This window comes from Carassius auratus, unplaced genomic scaffold, assembly GCF_003368295.1.
Source record: "Carassius auratus strain Wakin unplaced genomic scaffold, ASM336829v1 scaf_tig00217339, whole genome shotgun sequence".
NCBI classification, from domain to species: Eukaryota; Metazoa; Chordata; class Actinopteri; order Cypriniformes; family Cyprinidae; genus Carassius; species Carassius auratus.
In genome coordinates, this window is record NW_020529015.1 from 11,027 (window position 1) to 33,662 (window position 22,636).

At 37.4% G+C, this 22,636-nt stretch overlaps 1 protein-coding gene across 1 annotated transcript in view; it reads left to right on the plus strand.

Annotated features, from left to right (window-relative positions):
- Window positions 1-4,601: 4,601 nt before the first annotated feature.
- LOC113100738 (ubiquitin domain-containing protein 2-like) overlaps window positions 4,602-22,636 on the plus strand; it is a 35,793-nt gene continuing 17,758 nt past the window's right edge. The window contains exon 1 of the mRNA XM_026265328.1: window positions 4,602-5,227. Within this exon, the coding sequence (XP_026121113.1) occupies window positions 5,146-5,227 (82 nt within the window). The 5' untranslated portion in view covers window positions 4,602-5,145. The remainder of the gene's footprint in view (window positions 5,228-22,636) is intronic.

Genomic DNA, 22,636 nt, shown 5'->3' on the forward strand with positions numbered 1-22,636 from the left:
AATGTCAACACTTGTTGAGGCTTTATTTTTCATTACTTTAGCCACTGTATTTAATAAATACCTGGGGTTATGTTTGTTTTCTTCTAAAAGAAAAGAAAAGTAATCAGATCTAGCAGTTTTCAATGCTTTTCTGTAGGATAGGTTACTTTCCCGCCAAGTAATACGAAATGCCTCTAGTTTTGTTTTCCTCCAGCTGTGCTTAATTTTTCGGGCTGCTCTCTTTAAGGTGCAAGTATGCTCATTATACCATAGTGTCAGACTGGTTTCCTTAACCTTCCTTAAGCGTAAAGGAGCAACTGTATTTAAAATGCTAGAAAAGAGAGAGTCCATAGTTTCTGTTACATCATCATGTTGTTCTGAGGTTTTGGATATGCTAAGGAATTTGGATACATCAGGAAGATAACTTAAAAAGCAGTCTTTTGTGGTACAAGTGATGGTTCTACCATAGGCGGAAATTGCGGGGGGGTCGGGACCCCCCGTATCTGAGGGTTGCCCCCCCCCTCCAAAAAAAATATAACTGAAATATGTGTATTGTAAATAATATAATGATATAAAGTTAAACTAATTGTGCAAGTAGTAAAACAATACAAATGCAAACGGAGCAACAACGAAAACAGTTTTAAACACCTCGAGTTCCCCTTGCTTTGCATCACATTGCTTTGGTCCACTGCCTGCTCCCTTTTTACCTCACCACCACCGACACACACACAGTCCGGTGCAAGAAAACATTGTGTTTCAGTAGTTGTGGAACTAAGCTTACTTTATTCACATTAAACATTGAATGACGTGATTATTTTCTCTTTAATATAGATGATGCTGAGTCATTAATAAATCAGGTCCAAAAAATATTATTGTGTACCAATTTACTTTTGTCACCGATGTAGTCTGCACTGTTAGCTATTATAATGTTTACCCATGTTTTATACAGGCGTTTACCTAGTTTGTTTAAAAAAATCTTACACACACTCATAGTGTACGCTTATACAAGTCTTGTATGTTAGATTAGACTAGTGCGGGTGCGCATTTTGATTTTCCCGAGTTCACATCACAAGATTTAGTCGGTTTCAGTGGCGGCTCGTCAGGTGAGGCAGGGGAGGCACAGTTTCCCCCAAATTCTAAGGTGAAAATGAGCAAGATTTAATGTAAATAACATTTACTATTCGTTTCAGTTCATGTCTCAGAATGTGTATATTTTTGTTTGTAATTTCACAGTTGTACCATTACATGAAAGCTCCGCTTTTCTATCGCGAATGTGCCGAATCTGCTGATAGATTACAACCGCTAAGTAAAAGACATAGACAGTAAAAGAAATGGACACAGCGACCCCATTGGAACTCAATTGAGACAAGTGAAGCCCATTTTTAGCTATTTTTAGCACTTCCGTATCTTAACGCCCAGACTCAAACTAAGCTTGATGACATCATCAACCTGTCTGACAGATGTAAATCTTCTAGTAGCTGTGCGTGCAAACTGCCATCGTTAATCTTGCAGAGACGGCGAGCTTGAGCGGTGAGTTCTTTGGCGTGAGTGAGCAGGAGTAAGTATTCTGATTAATTATTTTGTATAGTATTTTAAAATGTAATGCCAGTACACCATATTAAGTTAATTGCCTGCGAGCTTCTCCTTCTGTCTGTATGGTAATTTCTCTACTGTGCGACAGAGAGTCGAGTGGTTATGATGCAATCGTTAGCCTATTTTTACAAAAACTGTTTCCACGGGGCCATAATGTAACATAGAAGGTAATGGAGTCCTTAATACATTGTTGTGTATCTTTAGAAATAAATAATGGACAAATGGAGTCTTTAAACGCCTCAGATGTAAAGTTATTCGCTGTCAAAGTAACGCCAAAATGAATGGGAGGTCAATGGGCACGCGGCCGATTTCATCTTCCGGTCGACTTCCTTGCCGCCTGGTAAAAGAGAAGGGGAGGCAAGGGGAACCAATCAGCATCGAGTGTTCACTTTCAGCGCTGAGGAGTACTGAGAAAAGTAACATCATCTATTTTAAAATCCACGAGCCATTTATTTCATTTAATATAGTTAATCTAATATAACATCATACTAAGAGTGCAGTTGTTCTCCAGATATAAGCATAACAAATGAGATTTAGATTTTTATTTAAAAAAATGTATAAACAAGGAGTTAATATTAAGTGCATTTTAGACACCATATTGCCTGTTTTAGCTCTATTTTACAAAAGAAAAAAGTTGAAAAAAGCTACAGTAACAGTTATTGCGTCTTTGAGAAACACACTGAGGAGGTGTTTCCTGACTGAATGTGTCCACTTTTTGAACAAAGGAAGGCAAAGTAAATAAGTAGTAAGGCTTTCTTCTCTGTATACATATCCTTAAGTACAATTTTGCGTCCCCTTCAAAACTTGCTTGTGAGAAATGTTATGTTTATTGTCCCCCCCAACATTTAGATGTAATTTTCACCCATGCTTAATACTTATAAAGCCCTGAATGGTTTAGCACCTCAGTATTTGAATGAGCTCCTTTTACATTATAATCCTCTACGTCCGCTACGTTCTCAAAACTCGCCTAAACTCTGGAATAACCTACCTAACATTGTTCAGGAGGCAGACACATTCTTGCAGTTTAAATCTAGATTAAAGACCCATCTCTTTAACCTGGTTTACACATAGCGTACTAATATGCGTTTAGGCCCAATCCCAATTCTATTTTATACCCCTTCTCCTTGTCCCTTGAAACAGAGTGTCAAGGGGTAGGGGAGAAAATATTCCCCTAAGGATTGGGACAGCATTACCATGACGTCACACGTCATCATTCGTCATCTAGCTCTCACAATACACACAAATACTGGTGTGCATTAGAGCCTTTAATTATCGTTCTATATTAATGCGCTGCTTACTGACACACACACATATCAGAAATCGCCCAGCTCACACATCCAGGAGAAAATAAACTTGTCAACGCTGCCCCGTGACTTTTATTAAATACAGTTTAAATACTGAATCGCTACATTATATTTTCCAGCGAGGGAGGATACAATCGCTGTTTTTAAGTACCCTTACGAAAAATAACCATGGTTTTATTATAGTAAAACTGTAGTAACCCATGGTTTTTTGGCCATTTGTAAAACCACAGATTTACTACAAATACCATGGTTAAACTATGGTTAATATAGCAAAACCATGGTTAATTTGTGGTTACCATAGTTTAACTACAGTAACCATGGTTTTTTGGTTTTATTTGTAGTAAAACCATGGTTAATTTTCGTAAGGGTAAACTCACTCTAAAAAGATAAAAGCACAGACGCAAATACACGCAAATTCCATTTCGCTCTCTCTCTCTTGAATAGGCAATATTTGAGAAAATGGTTTAGTGATTTCTAATTAATGGGGGATTAGTCTACGGCAGTTATCGCCCTGAACAGACATATGCTGTGGCACTATCATGCAGTCTGATATGACGTTAGCAAATATTAGCGATGTTTTGCAAACATTTCGAGTAACATGACCATTAATATGAACTCACAATTGAATGTACTCACAATTGAATGTACAAATGATTACTTTTCATTAAAATCTTTATTTATGCCAAAAAAGCTTACATTGATGTGTCTTTTTGTTCGCTGTAGCAGCCATGTTGCTGAGATAATTCATACCCCTTCGTTTGAAGTGTGGTCTCGAAAAATCTTCGTTTGAATGGCTATCTGGCCCTTCCCCTTACCCCTCCCCTCCAACCAAAAGAGAATCGAGACAGGAAAGGGGTAAGGTAGAATTGGGATTGGGCCTTAATATCCAGATTCGTTAAAGGATTTTTAAGCTGCATTAATTAGGTAAACCAGAACCGGGAACAGTTCCCATAACACCTGATGTAATTGCTACATCATTAGAAGAATGCCATCTATGCTAATATCAGTCTGTTTCTCTCTTATTCCGAGGTCACCGTAGCCACCAGATCCAGTCTGTATCCAGATCAGAGGGTCACTGCAGTCACCCGGATCCAGTACGTATCCAGACCAGATGCAGGATCGGCACCTAGAAAAAGGACCTCTACAGCCCTGAAAGACAGCGGAGACCAGGACAACTAGAGCCCCAGATACAGATCCCCTGTAAAGACCTCGTCTCTGATGACCACCAAGACAAGACCACAGGAAACAGATGATTCTTCTGTACAATCTTACTTTGCTGCAGCCTGGAATTGAACTACTGGTTTCGTCTGGTCAGAGGGGAACTGGCCCCCCAGCTGAGCCTGGTTTCTCTCAAGGTTTTTTTTCTCCATTCTGTCACCAATGGACTTTCGGTTCCTTGCCGCTGTCACCTCTGGCTTGCTTAGTTTAGGTCACTTCATCTACAGCAATATTGTTGACTTGATTGCAAATAAATGCACAGACACTATTTAAACTGAACAGAGATGACATCACTGAATTCAATGATGAACTGCCTTACTGACACACTGTTTTCCTAATGAATGTTGTTCAGTTGCTTTGACGAAATGTATTTTGTTTAAAGCGCTATATAAATAAAGATGACTTGACTGTTCTGTTCAATAGCCTAAAACAATAGGATGTAAAAAATAAATTACAAATGCAATAATACATATATGCTACATTAAATGTATTATTATGACACACACTTTATGTCACTTAACTTTCACCTTTTTTAACCATGCCACTATGCCATGTCTTCTTCCCAGGCATGTTTTCAACTGTTCAGCATTAAACGTTGTATCAACATTGATTCAAAGATAATACAATAACTGACCTTATTTCAAACATATTTAAACGTTGCATGTTGGTCATGTCGGCTGGTTTTCAACCATTCAGCATTAAACGTTGTATCAACGTTAAAGGTCGGTCATGTGCAGACTGGGATTGTTCGTCATATTCAAAACCCATCTCGGACACTATCTGGCCGTGTCTCAAAACAAAGTAAGCTGCCTAACGTTACCTATAAAAGTATTTTGAAACCTCAATGCGCGTTCCGATTGTATTGTGAACAGGCAGCTTACTGTTTTGAGTCAAAGCCGGAGAAGGGTCTGTCTGCAGCCCTTGCAAAGCCGAGTGTGCCTGCACACACCGCCTCTCTCCAACGGATGCCCGCGCCCTGTCAATCTATCCCCCAGCAGAGAGCGGACGGGGAGAAACCGAAACAGAGCGGGTCCGCGGGGGGAAGAGGCGCATGAAAACATCCATGGGTGGCTGTGTGGGCAGTCATCATGATTCTTCAGGCAGTTTAAACGAAAACTCGGACGGAACCGGAGGTAGGAAATAAAGCATTTCCTGGAAATGCGAGTCAAATTGTGTTGTTTTGGGTCTGCGCGGCCTCCCCGTCTCCTTCTCGGCTAGTTAGTGCTTAAAAACATAGTGGGGATTGAGTCTCTTTTTAAGTCTCGATCACTCCTATCAGACCAGCGCGTGGCTATAGGAATAGTAAAGACTGTGATAATGCAAATGTTTTCATAATTATCCCCCGCAGCCCTTTGTCTTTTGGCAAGTCGTTTTGCATACAACGCCTTCCTACTAACGTTAGCTGGTTAGCTTTAGCTGTGGATTACATGTTAAGAAGGAATGTATTAGCTTGCATGGCTAGTGTGGCTCTGCTTTTCCTTTAAATAAAACGTAGGTCATGATTTTGCCCTTAGATGCAGAAACACTTCGGCTTAGTCTTGTATTTATAATTTTTGTCACACCATTAGGCTTTTACACATCATGGCACACCGTTTTAGCTGTATTTGCATTGTTTATTTAAGCAAAGTCACACTCCTGAGTGCTGTTGTACTGAATATTGTGATGGCTGTCATATGGTTGTAAAAAGCACAAGGCCATGCTGGTATTTAGACCAACAGCACAGTTGGATATTGCTTTAGTACCTTAAACGTGATTAGTACCTCAAGCTTTAGTAACAAACAGCATTTGAGGGAAAACATGAATTGGAGTGAAGAAGAGAAAAATTATTTATATTCCCCTGTAAAGTCCATTTGAGAAAATGTTAATACAGGATGCTTAAGTTATGTACACACTAACACTAAACAGGTTGTGAACTGCTTTTGTCCAGTCAATGACATTGCAAATATTGTAAGTTATATGCCATAAGATATAAGAATGTTAATCCTGGTTATTACACTGCTCTGTGGAATACATGCTTCTGACTGGTCAATCCCCATCCAGCGGTATGCAATTCCCAAAAATCAACCTCCAAATTGAATACCACACCACTCATCCGGGTATTTCGAGTTATCTTGAACAGTACTACAGTACAACCGGCTGGATATACATTATCCCTTACTTATATATATATATATATATATATATATATATATATATATATATATATATATATATATATATATATATATATACACACACACACACACACACAGTACAGACCAGTTTGGAAACTGGTTTGGAAACATTACTATTTTTAATGTTTTTGAAAGAAGTTTCTTCTGCTCATCAAGCCTGCATTTATTTGATCAAAAATACAGAAAAAAGCAGTAATATTGTTAAATATTATTACAACTTAAAATAATTGTTTTCTATTTGAATATACTTTAAAATATATATATATATTCCTGTGATGCAAAGCTGAATTTTCAGCATCATTACTCCAGCCTTCAGTGTCACATGTAACATCCAGTCTACCACATGTTCAAATTGTTAACAAAAAAGTTAATTTTCATCCCTGGTGTGTGTACAACACGCAATAAAGTGTAATATAATCCGAAGCAGCTCTGTGGAGAAAGTCAGTGTAAACTGGGCCTCGAAACGGCGGTGTTGTCATAGACAGTAAAAGAAATGGACACAGCGACCCCATTGGAACTCAATTGAGACAAATGAAGCCCAGTTTTAGCGTTTTTTAGCACTTCCGTTTCTGACGCGCAGACTCAAACGAAGCTTGACGACGTCAGCAACCTGTCTGCCAGATGTAAATCTTCTAAGTGGCTGTGCGTGCAGACTGCCATCGTTAATCTTGCAGAGACGGCGAGCTTGAGCGGGGAGTTCTTTGTCGTGAGTGAGCAGGAGGAAGTATTCTGATTAATTATTTTGTATAGTATTTTAAAATGTAACGCCAGTACGCCATATTAAGTTAATTGCCTGCGAGCTTCTCCACCTGTCTGTACGGTAATGCGACAGAGAGCCGAGTGGTTATGACGCAATCGTTAGCCTATTTTTTACAAAAACTGTTTATACGGGGCCATAATGTAACATAGAAGGTAATGGAGCCCTTTATACATTGTCGTGTAGCTTTAGAAATAAATAATGGACAAACAGAGTCTTTAAACGACTCAGATATAAAGTTATTCGCTGTCAAAGTGACGCCAAAATGAATGGGAGTCAATGGGAATGCTAACGCAAGTGAAGTTCTGCTAAAAGATGGCAGCCCCCACCCGACTTCAACTTCCGGTAGAGTTCCTTGCCCCTTGGGTGTTGTTCCCAGTGAGTACAGTGTTTGCAGCTGAAGTTAGTTCCGCTGGTGGAGAGATATATTTGTTGGTTATTTACAGTACGTTTTATAGCACGCTAGTGCTGCAACAACGCGTCGACGTCATCGATTACGTCGACTACAAAAATACGTCGATATGCGTGAAATGCGTCGACGCGTCACACTGTTTGTTTACATCTCGCGTAATGGCATACTGGGAATGGAGAAAGTTGCATTCTATCACAAAAACAGAGACCATTGTTATCAAAAGTATGTGAATACTTTAAACACAGGACAAATAAAATGGCCCTTTGTTCCCTTTGTAAAACCGATATGGTGAACCACAGCAGCACAACTGCGCTGCGCGAGCCCCTCAGAGGAAAACATCTTGGCGCTCTCCGGTGTTACGGTTTAACTGGTTATCGCATGATCTGGTGACCAACTTCCTGGTTCAGGTCTGATATTCTTGTGCTTGCGGCATTCTGGAAAGTTGAGGTGTTTTTAACTCGATGCGGTGGGGACGCGCCTGGAAAAAACGACCGCGTCGCTTCCAATATGAGCGCGCTTATCGAGCGCCTACATTGGAAATAACGGACTTGAGCGCGCAATAGATGTGATATGTGAACGGCCCCTTAAAAGACAGCGCGCCGCGAGACAACAGTCACAAACCACCGAGCTACCCCGAATCACCTCCAGATCTCTGTAAACCATGCTAAACCATAGCAGAACCCTGACTACATTTTATGGTTTGTGATGCTAAAGAACATTTCATGACGTTTCAGACAACTGTAAATTTATGGCTACTGTGGTTTAATTATAAATGCTATCATAAGCTCATATTTACCATAGTAAAATTATTTTCTTTGCCTCTTTTTATTTTATACTGTAAAAACTTCAACCACATAAGTTGAAAATGAATAAAGGTTGAAATATTATATTAGAAGTTGTACTTATATTTGTTTGGGTAAAGTTATCCAAAGGATTCATTAGCTAATTAAAAAAAAAAAAACATTAGATTAATTATTTATAGTAATAAAAATAATCGTTAGATTAGTCGACTAATCGAAAAAATAATCGTTAGATTAGTCGACAGAAAAAATAGTCGTTAGTTGCAGCTCTATAGCACGCGCTCATGCAAGATCGCGTGAAGAGTTTAATTTGTTATCGTGCACCAGTTTCCGCATATTGTCACGTCTCTGTCAAACCCTGGTAAGTTAATTTTCCTCCAGCATTCTGCAACATTTTAGATTATGTGGACAGTTTGTGTTTATCTTATTGTTTTTAACGACATCATAAGCAAACTAACAAAAAGTAATATCGGTCGCGTGTCTAATAGCTGCTTTTTCAGAAGTTAACTCTGTGTCTAGTAAGTCAACCCTCTACATTGTGAGTAAATCTTCCTTCTGACTACTAAATGATGTCTAATATGAGCCAATGGCTAATAAATTATCTGATTTTACTCGCCAGTGTGTTAGTTGGAGGCTAAGTTTAGCACAGATATTTTCACTCGAGAACACTCTCTGACTCTCCGTCAGACGATCTGTGCTTTTCTTTCCTCGACGGATCCGCAACGCACCTGTATAATGTACCGTAAACTCTAGTGTTAAGGACCACAAATCGTCGTCGCTTTCTCTCACACTTACATAGAGAAAGCGAGAGAGAGAGGGGATTGACGTGCTACATTTAAACAATATTATTTGTTGTATTTTCCAGTAAAAATAACATCATTCCTATGGAAGACTTCAGCTTTTAAGAACAGCTGGGTTTTCCGGTAGTGGGTGGAGTTAATGCGCGAACGGCAATCTCATTGGCTGGCTCTCACCTATTGTATCTGTTTTGATTTCAGCAAATCAGTTCGAGCGAACACACAAAACCTAATTAATAATCATGAATCCAGCAGCTCATTAATCCTTAGTAATCCTTAGGGCTGGGTACCGAACTTCGATGCCTTTATGGTATCGAACGAAAAACTTAGATACTATGAGTATCGAGAAAATATTGATCTTTCGGTGCCCAATTTCGGTTCCTAAAGCCAAGCGGCCGTTTATTTATTTTTTTATTATAATTTTTTTTTTTGCCAAGCGACACTGGCTGTGTCCAAATTCAGGGTCTACATCCTTCGGAGGACGCATTTGAAGGATGTTACGTCACAGCGCCGCGACGAAGGCTGTCCAAATTCGTAGGATCCTTCAAATGCTGCCCACAAATGCGTCCTCCTTTTCCCCGAATTCGAAGGATGGGTGTGGTGGATCCTTTCGCGTCCTACCTATCCCATAATTCTTTTCGGCAGGACGAAGCGAGCGGTAGCGGAGTGGGGGAGGAGTATTATTTTCGATGTTTTTTAAAAACTGGCTTTTCAAAAATATATATTTTCAGTGGTTTTCTAGTTAGGCATTTTGTTTTAGCGTTAAGCATTTTTTTTTTACATGTGTACGTGTATATGTAAAAAAAAAAAAAAAAAAAAAAGTTTACTTTTGTAAACTAGCTTCTTCCTTACTGCCTGTGTGAATATCCCCTTACACACAGCTTATTTGTTAGTGATTGAAGCTGTTTTAACGCTTCTAAGGACGAAAGAGCAGACAGAAGTGTTTATAAAGCTCCGGGGAGAGAACGATGAGCTCTTCACCGGCGTCTTGCTTGGCGGCTGTCACGGTTGCTAGGCGACAGGATATGAGCAACGGTTAAGGGAGGGAACTGAAAGAAGGGTAGGCTGTCCAAATTCACAAACACCGACTTCCGGTTTTTGCGGTCGTCGGAGGACCCATCCTCCTTCAACCGGGTAGGAAGGATCCTAAGGAGGATGCAGACCCTGAATTTGGACACAGCTATGTCTGAGCTTGTAGCATATGTGCATGTAAGGACCTAAATTCGCCGTGATTGTCTGTCGGCTCAAGTGGATGCCGAGTCAGCAAAGTGCAACATATGCGATAAGAGTATTGCAACCAAAGCCGGTGCTAATGAAGCATTTGTTTGGATGAGTGTTTTGCCCTCCCTCCCTGTTTAGTTTGGTCTACTCCATTGCGTATCTTGAAACACGCCGCCTTTCACGTCGTCTAAAAAAACAGAGAGAGACAGATTTATCCGGTACAGCGTTTTTCTCTGAGCAGCATGCCTCTGTATATGTTCACTTAAAACATAACTGACTGTTTTTACGAGAATACTTGCAGAGACAATTATTTTGATATAACTGTGTGTGTATGTGTTCATTCAGAAGTTACGATATGCGAAAGATTAATTCATTCTCTGTACGCGCATTGTCTGAAATGCTGCTCACAGCGCGTGCTGTGAATGAGTGAGCGCAAGCCTCGAACGTGCGCAAATTGTTTAAAATGCTTGAATCAGCAATATTTAGAAACAAGTGCAAACGATCAGCTATGATCCGTTTCACCCCTTCAAGCGAGTGAACGACGCGAATCAAGTTAGGAATTTTACATCATTCACAATAGCTCATCGGACTGGAAAACACAATAGCCCTGGGACGTGGGGCTATCGAGCCCTACACCTCAGATCTATCCAGTTTGTGAAACACTGGTTTCCACATTGGTTTCGTTAAACAAAATAAATTATTATTTATCATCGGTTCACTAATCGGATCATGAACTTGTATTACCGAGCCAAAGATTATCTATTATTGAACATCTCGAATGAATAAAGACTTCAAGTTCATCTGTAAAGCACATAAAGCTATCGTTTGAGTTTATAAACTTCCATTTCATGCATGATTCGTATGGATCTCCTAACTGAATGCAAAGTGTGAGTTCTAGAAGAACATATATCGTTCACTAGAAGTCGCTAAATGAACAGCTGCTGTTCTTTTTTTTTATTTTTTTTTCTCAACGGAGGATCAGTTGCCCTATTGGTTAAAAACCCCAAACTGTTTGCTTAAATATTAAATTAATAAATGACATCAAAACAGGGGTGTTTGCGTTATGATGTGGTGGGCTGCTGTGGGCCAGAAAGTCCAGGGCAACTTTTTGGTCCCAGTACGCCCCTGAATGGCGCACCCCTATCCAAAAAGCACAACCAGTTGTATTAATAATGTTATCCTGAGTGTGAAATGTTACCAGAATTTGTTTTAATTAAGGTGAAAAATAAAAGTTTTGTGTTTAATGTATTTGTGTTGATGTTGAAATGGATTTTAAAACACATGGTATCGAAAAAAGTATTGCTTGGATCCGGTATCGAAACTGAGGTATCGAAATTGGCACCGGATCGAAAGATTTTGAACAATACCCAGCCCTAGTAATCCTTAGTATGTTTTATAGTTTTTATTAGTAGGAATCGTATTATAATTATTATCTTATCAGGGGTTTGTAATTTATTTATTTATTATTTATTTATATTTTTTTATTTGTTTTGTTATGATTATTTTTTTTATACAGAAACACTGAATGACCAAAAAAGCACCACCTCCAGTCCAGTTAAAATGTTCAGTTAAAACGACTAAGCATTCAAACATGGTTATCAGGTTTACTTCTAATTACTAAAGTTCTATTCTTAAAAGATACTTGATTATTATAAAGCTTGACTGACTGGCGAGTAAACTAAAATAATTACTAGCCAATGGCGATTCAATTGCCAAGGTGTCCATAGAGGGTTGTAAGTTATGTAGAAACAACATTGTATCTCTACACGCGTTTGACAGCTCTGGCGTGATGAGACACGTAAAAATGATGTATGGACTTTTCCCCATGTGTTCCCTCAACCACAAAAAAAAAAAAAAAAAAAATACACTTACACATACAAATACTGGTGAATCCTTTCCTTTGGAATTAAATACAACATTATTAATCCATACAAAAACAGTGCAGTGTATCATCCGGTTGGGCTACGGAGTTGAGAGAATGAGCTGCTTCAGCAAGAGTCGGCTGTTTCAAAACCTAGTAAGCTGCCTAGATAGGCAGCATTTTTGAGCATCACTGAAAGAGAAAATGTCAGTATTTCATTAAGACTTGAGATTAAATAAACTGCTTAAGTATTGTAGATCTTGTAGTATTAATTTTCACATGCAGTTACACATTGTCGGTTAAAAACAAGAAAGTGGCTGGTAAAAACATTGAGTGGCTGGTAGATTTTGAAATCCATCAAAATGGAAAATTTCCATCCCTGCTAATTAGCCTAAAACAAGAAACAAATAAATTAAACCTGCACGATTTAGCTGAATCTTTGAAACTCTAAAGAATGGACGGATTAATAAACCGTCCTTACGATTAAACTCAAATTCTCTCATTATAAACAACAAAATGCAAACAATGTAAAAAAAAACGCTTCATTAACTGACAATATAAGTGATTTTAAAGGGAGCCTTCTTTACTTGCTTTTAGTGCTGGGCGATAGCATGTGGCCTAAAAAAAAAATGATTTAGATCGATTTTAAAATCAAGATTCAAATGACAAAGAAATTTTTCAAAACAAGTTTTAATATAGTTATAAATTTATATCTGAGACAAGATGATAAAAAAAGACTGTAATGTTATTCCCTTAACCTGATAACTGTCACTCACGTTTTTGAAGATAGACTTGAATGTGCATGATACAAACCTAAATTTTTATATTTCTCGACTGAAAACATTTTGTAACATGATTTTGATGTGCCATTTACATGGTAATGCAATGTCTGATTTTAAAATGGGTTTTAAAGGATGAATTTTGAGATTTTATGTTTTCAAGTGATATATAACTTCTGATGATTTCTAAAATGTGATAGAGAAAAAGGCAACGAGGAAGTCTTTTTTTTAAACAAAGGTCAAAGCTCCTTTTGTAATGTAGATTTCTGAGGGTGCACTCTTTTCATAAATTTATCTATTACTTTTCCTACATAATTTTTTACAAAACATTTTGGTATAATATATATTTGGGAGTCTTAGACCTTTCCAACGATATATAGTTTGTCAAGATTAGATTAAAAATTTGATTTTGTTGGATCGCTCCACTCGTGTCCGGTGTAGACCTGGCATGCGTTTTTTAATGGGTTATGTTAAAGCCTTGCTTGTTTTTAATGTTTTTATTAAATATCTGTATTGACTGCATGATCATATCATCATCGTACTTTTTACTGCCATGCGACCTACAAAAGTAAGGCTTGTTGAGCCGAGCAACTGGAAGAAACAGGAAGTGTCTAATACCATCCACATACATTTCCTAATTTTAATCAAACTTCATTAGATTATTCATTGTATGATGTCGATCGCATATATGTGACTATTAGGAGTCAAAGTTATAGCGCCACCAACTGGCAGCAGGAAGTGTGTCATTTTCAAAATGCTTTGAATTCAGCATCTTATTTTTACTCGATTTACTTCAAACTTCATCAGAATAATGTTAAAACTCAGCCGATATAAATCTGCTGGGGGGATATTGATATCTAAAAATATTGTTGCCGTGGCAACATGTCAAACTGGAATACTTCTCAGGTGATTTTGAGGCATATAACATGCTTAGAATTTCATCAAACTCAGAACACATATCAGTATCAGTGACAGCTAGACACTGGCAAAAGTTCATAAGAGGGCGTGGAAGAGGCACTCTATAGCGCCACCTTTTGTCAAAAGTGGGGGGGTTAGTTTTAGCTACAGACACCAAACTCAGTACAAAAATTGTTCTTATCAAGACGGACAACTTTCTAATTCACAGTCATCAGCTACGACCAACAGGAAGTCGGCTATTTTGATTTGAATGTGGATTGTTTTTTACATTTAGCTGTGAATTAATGCATACTGCTCAGAGGAGAGTAACACTATACACACCAAACTTGGTCTACATGTTGAAAAAACATTGAGGAACTTAAATTGTGAATGGGTTTTGGATAGCTTGGATGGTTTTGTCGTGGTGATTTTTTTAAATGACAGTAAAAATGGAATTATTATTTTTCCTGCATTTTTAAATTCCAAACACTTCAAAACCTTTTTTCATACAGAAAAAAAAGTTATTCTGAGTAAATATGCATAGTTTCATGACTTTACAACACTATATGGATAACATAAAATTAAAAAACTGTCAGACATCTCATCTAACTCTGTCCATCTGTTTGAGAATATGTGCTTAGACTTCCATTGTCTGAGAGAAATAGCGCCCCTAGGTGCAATTCCCGGACTAAAAAAAGCATCTGAAAAAGGGAGGAGACTCTCTTTTGGTTTCACTTTTAAATCGGTTAAAATACAAAGAAATACTTGGATTTAATTCACAATGACAAGCTAAACCAACATATATGATTATTATCAGGTCAGGGCTCATTAATAAGTGATGTGTGGTCAGTGATACGTGAGAAACACCAGAGATGAATCACCGCTCTGAGCAGGAGCGTGTGGAATGATGAGCTCAGAAAAAACGAGTTTATTCTTGTTTTATAGCTATTAAAAATAAAGTATTGCAGCGATATCACACAATTCACCAATTAGAACACACCAAGAGCTAAATTAAGATGTTTTTGAACTGTTTGTGTGAAAATGAAATATTTGCGGCTGCCTATCTGAAATCACAGCCTCCGATCAGCGCGCACAGTGTCACAAGTTAAAAACAAATGAATTTATTCTTGTTTAAGAGCTTTTTAAAATAAATTATTGCCATAAATGCACACAATACACCCATTATAACACAACACGAGCTAAATGCAGGTGTTTGTGACCCGTTTAAGTGTGCAAGACTGTTTGAAAGCGCGACTGGCAGAATAACATACTGACCTCTGACATCCGATGACATGATATTTATTTTAATTTACATAATCTCATGGATGTAACAGTAAATCTGTTCAGCTCACAGATCAAGACTAAGCTGTAATGCAAGCAGAACTTTCACAAATGCTTGTAGGTCAATAAAATCATTACAAAACACTTACAAATCATTTAAGGGATTTGATAACACTGTAAAATAATGTCTAATTTGTTAACATTAGCAAATGCATTGATAACACTTTATAATAACTGCACTCATTAGTAAATACTCAGTTCATGCTTTATAAAGCCTTGTCCCAATATTAATAGTCAGTAGTAAGCAGTTTATAAATTCAGCTACAAATAGCTCATTTATTAAAAAGGAGAGTAAAGGGTCAGTTATCTTCCTATGAAAAATAAAAAAATAAAAATAAACAAACAACAACACAGATTGATACAGAACTCAGAAATGTTATTGTGGATTTATGATAAAATCAGCCTGTAAATGAATTAATTCTCCTCCAAGACACAAGTAGTTCACACCAAACGGTTTTAACATGAAGCCATATACTGAAGATGTTAAATTGCGAATGCGTTTAGGATACCTTAAATGGTGTGGCCATAGCGATTTATTAAGTGAACATAAAATAATACAATAGTTATTTTACTATATCTTTAAAAAATTTTATTCCAACTCTTCATAATTTTTTATATACGTAGAAGTCATCATTTGAAGGAAGCACAGTAAGTTTCATAGCTTTATCATTTTCAAGAGCCAGCATAAAATTAAAACTATCATAACATATAAATCAAGCTTGCAATTCTTAGTACCAATAATGGCCACCAGATCAGGATCACTTTTAAATAATTATTGTAGAAACAAGTATGATTTAAATCATTTATAGAAATCTTTCAAAGAAAAATAATATGTATTTTATGTATTTTACAGATAAAATGACCCTCCCTTAATTAGAATAACAAGCTGAAGTATTGTGAACCGTATATTAAGAATAATTCTTTATAGGCTTTATGGACAGATACGTTTTGAGTGACTCTTGAAGGATCAGCACCACATCCTCTTTTACCACTGTTTAAAGAATGTATCTTACAGTACAGGTGTGGATGAATTTTGAATGGCTTGAATGGTTTTGTCGTGGTGATTTTTTTGAAATAATAGTAAAAAAGTAACCAGTGAATGTCTTTTATTTTTTTAAAGTGCAGCTTCTAAACACTTCAAAAAATTTACACATAGAAGACAAGTCATTCTGAGGAAATATGCATAGTTTCATGACTATACAACACTATATGGATGATAGAAAATTAAAAAACTATCATACATCTGATGTCACTCTGTCCCTCTGTCACTGTGGGTAATGTGTGTGTTTGTGTGTGTGTTAAGTGAATTAGGTGTGAAACTATCAGGGAGCATTTAGTCTCCAGCGCCAACATTTTACAGAACTGCCACTTTCCTGGAGTCTCAGAATTACAATCTATCATGTTCTGAGAGATCTAAGATTCCAAAAAATATTTAATTAGAATACCATGAAGTATTGTGAAATACTATATATGAAGACTTTATATACAGTATTGTTCAAAATAATAGCAGTACAATGTGACTAACCAGAATAATCAAGGTTTTTCGTATATTTTTTTATTGCTACGTGACAAACAAGTTACCAGTAGGTTCAGTAGATTCTCAGAAAACAAATGAGACCCAGCATTCATGATATGCATGCTCTTAAGGCTGAGCAATTGGGCAATTAGTTGAATTAGTTGAAAGGGGTGTGTTCAAAAAAATAGCAGTGTGGCATTCAATCACTGAGGTCATCAATTTTGTGAAGAAACAGGTGTGAATCAGGTGGCCCCTATTTAAGGATGAAGCCAACACTTGTTGAACATGCATTTGAAAGCTGAGGAAAATGGGTCGTTCAAGACATTGTTCAGAAGAACAGCGTACTTTGATTAAAAAGTTGATTAGAGAGGGGAAAACCTATAAAGAGGTGTAAAAAATGATAGGCTGTTCAGCTAAAATGATCTCCAATGCCTTAAAATGGAGAGCAAAACCAGAGAGACGTGGAAGAAAACGGAAGACAACCATCAAAATGGATAGAAGAATAACCAGAATGGCAAAGGCTCAGCCAATGATCAGCTCCAGGATGATCAAAGACAGTCTGGAGTTACCTGTAAGTACTGTGACAGTTAGAAGACGTCTGTGTGAAGCTAATCTATTTTCAAGAATCCCCCGCAAAGTCCCTCTGTTAAAAAAAAGGCATGTGCAGAAGAGGTTACAATTTGCCAAAGAACACATCAACTGGCCTAAAGAGAAATGGAGGAACATTTTGTGGACTGATGAGAGTAAAATTGTTCTTTTTGGGTCCAAGGGCCACAGGCAGTTTGTGAGACGACCCCCAAACTCTGAATTCAAGCCACAGTACACAGTGAAGACAGTGAAGCATGGAGGTGCAAGCATCATGATATGGGCATGTTTCTCCTACTATGGTGTTGGGCCTATTTATCGCATACCAGGGATCATGGATCAGTTTGCATATGTTAAAATACTTGAAGAGGTCATGTTGCCCTATGCTGAAGAGGACATGCCCTTGAAATGGTTGTTTCAACAAGACAATGACCCAAAACACACTAGTAAACGGGCAAAGTCTTGGTTCCAAACCAACAAAATTAATGTTATGGAGTGGCCAGCCCAATCTCCAGACCTTAATCCAATTGAGAACTTGTGGGGTGATATCAAAAATGCTGTTTCTGAAGCAAAACCAAGAAATGTGAATGAATTGTGGAATGTTGTTAAAGAATCATGGAGTGGAATAACAGCTGAGAGGTGCCACAAGTTGGTTTACTCCATGCCACACAGATGTCAAGCAGTTTTAAAAAACTGTGGTCATACAACTAAATATTAGTTTAGTGATTCACAGGATTGCTAAATCCCAGAAAAAAAAAATGTTTGTACAAAATAGTTTTGAGTTTGTACAGTCAAAGGTAGACACTGCTATTTTTTTGAACACACCCCTTTCAACTAATTGCCCAATTGCACAGCCTTAAGAGCGTGCATATCATGAATGCTGGGTCTTGTTTGTTTTCTGAGAATCTACTGAACCTACTGGTAACTTGTTTGCCACGTAGCAATAAAAAATATACTAAAAACCTTGATTATTCTGGTTAGTCACATTGTACTGCTATTATTTTGAACAATACTGTATAGGCTTTATGAACAGATTATAGTGACTCGTGAAGGACCAGCACCACCTCCTCTTGTCCGATGGTTTGAGGAATATATTTTCCTGAATCCGGGATTAAGATTTAGGAGCTCATTTTTATTCCACCTCCTTTCCTGAAAGTCTGTCTTGCAGAATTGACTAAAAATTCATCTTCACATTAATTCCTAATTATTTTGCAATTATTTTTGTCAGTTCTTCTTGACCTGTTTTTTTTTCTTCTTCTTTTCTGACCTCATGACCCAGTCAGCATTTTTGTACAATGGTCAAGTCTTAACTTATCCATTTCTGCATTGTATTTGTGTTTGATATTTCTCATGGGTATTTCATAATTTACGACTTTGAGTTAAAACAGTTTGAGTTAAAACTCTTTTTTAGCGCATTTCATCTGTAAAAGAAAACATGCCTAATGATTCTGCACACATGAATATAAGGAGTTTTTCTCTTCCAGCTTTCCTGGACTATTGTATAGCACTCATAAATGATTAAATAAAAAATAATGGTAGTTATTAAGATTGATATGGTTTGGAATTGGTAAAATGTGCTTGGAAAAAAATCACAATAAAAATGTTTAAGTTTGGAATATTAACTGACATGAATGAATGCTATATAAATATTGTTCATGTTAACATAATGTTTATAAATGAAATCTTATCGTAAAGTGTTACTAAATATGTATATATATATATATATATATATATATATATATATATATATATATTGTTCTGTGAATGTGATTTTAAAGTCTAGATGATTCGGATTAACCCTTTAACTGCCATATCCTTTAAAACCTCACTGCCAGAGGGATATTGTGAATGCATGTGCCCGCTGGACACAGTTTACCTGATGCCACCGGGGTGGCGATGGCATTGGTGGCTTGAGCCCGCCATCGCTTCTTGCAGCTATATTTATTATTATTTTTATTTTTTATTAAACCTTCCGGGGGTTTTGGGGGGCCTTAACATGCTCAAAAACTCTTGAAAATTGGCACACACATTGGAATCTGCGGCCATCAGGACGCCACAGAGACTGGGACCCGGGTGTGGCACAGGGGCTCTACAGCGCCCCCTGGAACACCGTCAGAAATGGTAGTTATTAAAGGTGCTGTAGGGAACTTTTGTAAAAAAATATTTTTTACATATTTATTAAACCTGTCATTATGTCCTGACAGTAGAATATGAGACAGATAATCTGTGAAAAAAATCAAGCTCCTCTGGCTCCTCCCAGTGGTCCTATTGCCATTTGCAGGAAGTCATGCGCTCCTGGTAAAAAACAACCAATCAGAGCTGCGGTCCATAACTTTGTTTGTGTTCAAAATGTAGAAAAATGAACATAATAAGCGAGTACACCATGAATCCATTTTCCAAACCGTGTTTTTAGCTTGTCCTGAATCACTAGGGTACACCTATAATAAGTGTTTATATTCGGACTATTTTAGATTGCTTCGGGGGTACCGCGGCGGAGTAACCCAGTACCTTTGTGATTCTTCATAGACATAAACAGAGAGAAGTAGCTCCAGCTACAATGTTCTTCCGCAAGATGCGAGCAGTTCTGTTTATTAACCGCTAGAGCGTCAAAAGTTCCCTACTGCAGCTTTAAGATTGATATGGTTTGGAATTGGTACAATGTGCTTGGCAACAAATCACAATAAAACAATGTTTTAATGTTTAAGTTTGGAATATTAACTGACATGAATGAATGCTATATAAATATTGTTCATGTTAACATAATGTTTATAAATGAAATCTTATTGTAAAGTGTTACTAAATATATATATATATATATATATATATATATATATATATATATATATATATATATATATATATTGTTCTGTGAATGTGATTTTAAAGTCTAGATGATTCGGATTAACCCTTTAACTGCCATATCCTTTAAAACCTCACTGCCAGAGGGATATTGTGAATGCATGTGCCCGCTGGGCACAGTTTACCTGATGCCACCGGGGTGGCGATGGCATTGGTGGCTTGAGACCGCCATCGCTGCTTGCAGCTATATTTAGGGCTCAAGCCCTAAGGGGCGAAGAGCCCTATTGTTCTTCTAAGGATTATTCTTGTTAGGGCTCAAGCCTGGAGGGCGAGAGCCCTATTGTTTTCCTTAGGATTATTTTTTATTATTATTATTTATTTTTATTTTTTTTCTAAAGTTACGGGGGCTTTTGGGGCCCTTAACATGCTTAAAAAGTCTTGAAAATTGGCACACACATTGGAACCTGCGGCCATTAGGGCCGGGCAGAGACTGATACACGGGCGTGGCACAGGGGCTCTACAGCGCCCCCTGGAATATGGAGGGCCATATATCATACATACTTGTACGTAGACATACGAAACTCGGTACACATATAGAACTCATCAATACAAACAACTTTCGTATTGCATGTCATAGGCTCCGCCCAACAGGAAGTCAGCTATTTAGAGTTATGTAAAAAGCGCATGCTCTGGAATTTGATATACTTGTCATAGGTTTTTTACTCGATTGCCACCAAACTCGGTCAACATGATCTCAAGACATTGGGGATGAAAAATTGCCAGGGGATTTTTGATATCTCGAACGGTTTGCTCGTAGCGAGGCGTTGAATTTATGGCGAGAATTGAGAAACAGGAAGTGTCTAATACCATCCACATACATTTCCTAATTTTAATCAAACTTCATCAGATTATTCATTGTATGATGTCAATCGCATATATGTGACTATTAGGAGTCAAAGTTATAGCGCCACCAACTGGCAGCAGGAAGTGTGTCATTTTCAAAATGCTTTGAATTCAGCATCTTATTTTTACTCGATTTGCTTCAAACTTCATCAGAATACTGTTAAAACACAGCCGATATAAATCTGCTGGGGGGATATTGATATCTAAAAATATTGTTGCCGTGGCAACATGTCAAACTGGAATACTTCTCAGGTGATTTTGAGGCATATAACATGCTTAGAATTTCATCAAACTCAGAACACATATCAGTATTAGTGACAGCTAGACACTGGCAAAAGTTCATAAGAGGGCGTGGAAGAGGCACTCTATAGCGCCACCTTTTGTCAAAAGTGAGGGGGTTAGTTTTAGCTACAGACACCAAACTCAGTACAAAAATTGTTCTTATCAAGACGGACAACTTTCTAATTCACAGTCATCAGCTACGACCAACAGGAAGTCGGCTATTTTGATTTGAATGTGGATTGTTTTTTACATTTAGCTGTGAATTAATGCATACTGCTCTAGAGGAGAGTAACACTATACACACCAAACTTGGTGTACATGTTGAAAAAACATTGAGGAACTTAAATTGTGAATGGGTTTTGGATAGCTTGGATGGTTTTGTTGTGGTGATTTTTTTAAATGACAATAAAGATGGAATTATTAATTTTCCTGCATTTTTAAATTCCAAACACTTCAAAACCTTTTTTCATACAGAAAAAAAGTTATTCTGAGTAAATATGCATAGTTTCATGACTTTACAACACTGTATGGATAACAGAAAATTAAAAAACTGTCAGACATCTCATATCACTCTGTCCATCTGTTTGAGTGTGTGTGCTTAGACTTCCATTGTCTGAGAGAAATAGCGCCCCTACAGGTGCAGTTACCGGAATAAAAAAGGGAGGAGACTGTCTTTTGTTTTCACTTTTAAATCGGTTAAAATACAAATAAATACTTGGATTTAATTCACACTGACAAGCTAAACCAACATATATGATTATTATCAGGTCAGGGCTCATTAATAATGGATGTGTGGTCAGTGATACGTGAGAAACACGAGAGATGAATCACCGCTCTGAGCAGGAGGTGTGGAATGACGAGCTCAGAAAAAAACGAGTTTATTCTTGTTTTATAGCTATTAAAAATAAAGTATTGCAGCGATATCACACAATTCACCAATTAGAGCACACCAAGAGCTAAATTAAGATGTTTTTGAACTGTTTGTGTGAAAATGAAATATTCGCGGCTGCCTATCTGAAATCACTGCCTCCGATCAGCGCGTACAGTGTCACAGGTTCAAAACAAACGAATTTATTCTTGTTTAAGAGCTTTTTAAAATAAATTATTGCCATAAATGCACACAATACGTCCATTATAACACAACACGAGCTAAATGCAGGTGTTTGTGACCCGTTTAAGTGTGCAAGACTAAATAGCTCATTTATTAAAAAGGAGAGTAAAGGGTCAGTTATCTTCCTATGAAAAATAAAAATAAACAAACAACAACACAGATTAATACAGAACTCAGAAATATTATTGTGGATTTATGATAAACTCAGCCTGTAAATTAATTCATTCTCCTCCAAGAAGACACAAGTAGTTCACTCCAAACTTTTTTAACATGAAGCCATATACTGAAGATGTTAAATTGCGAATGG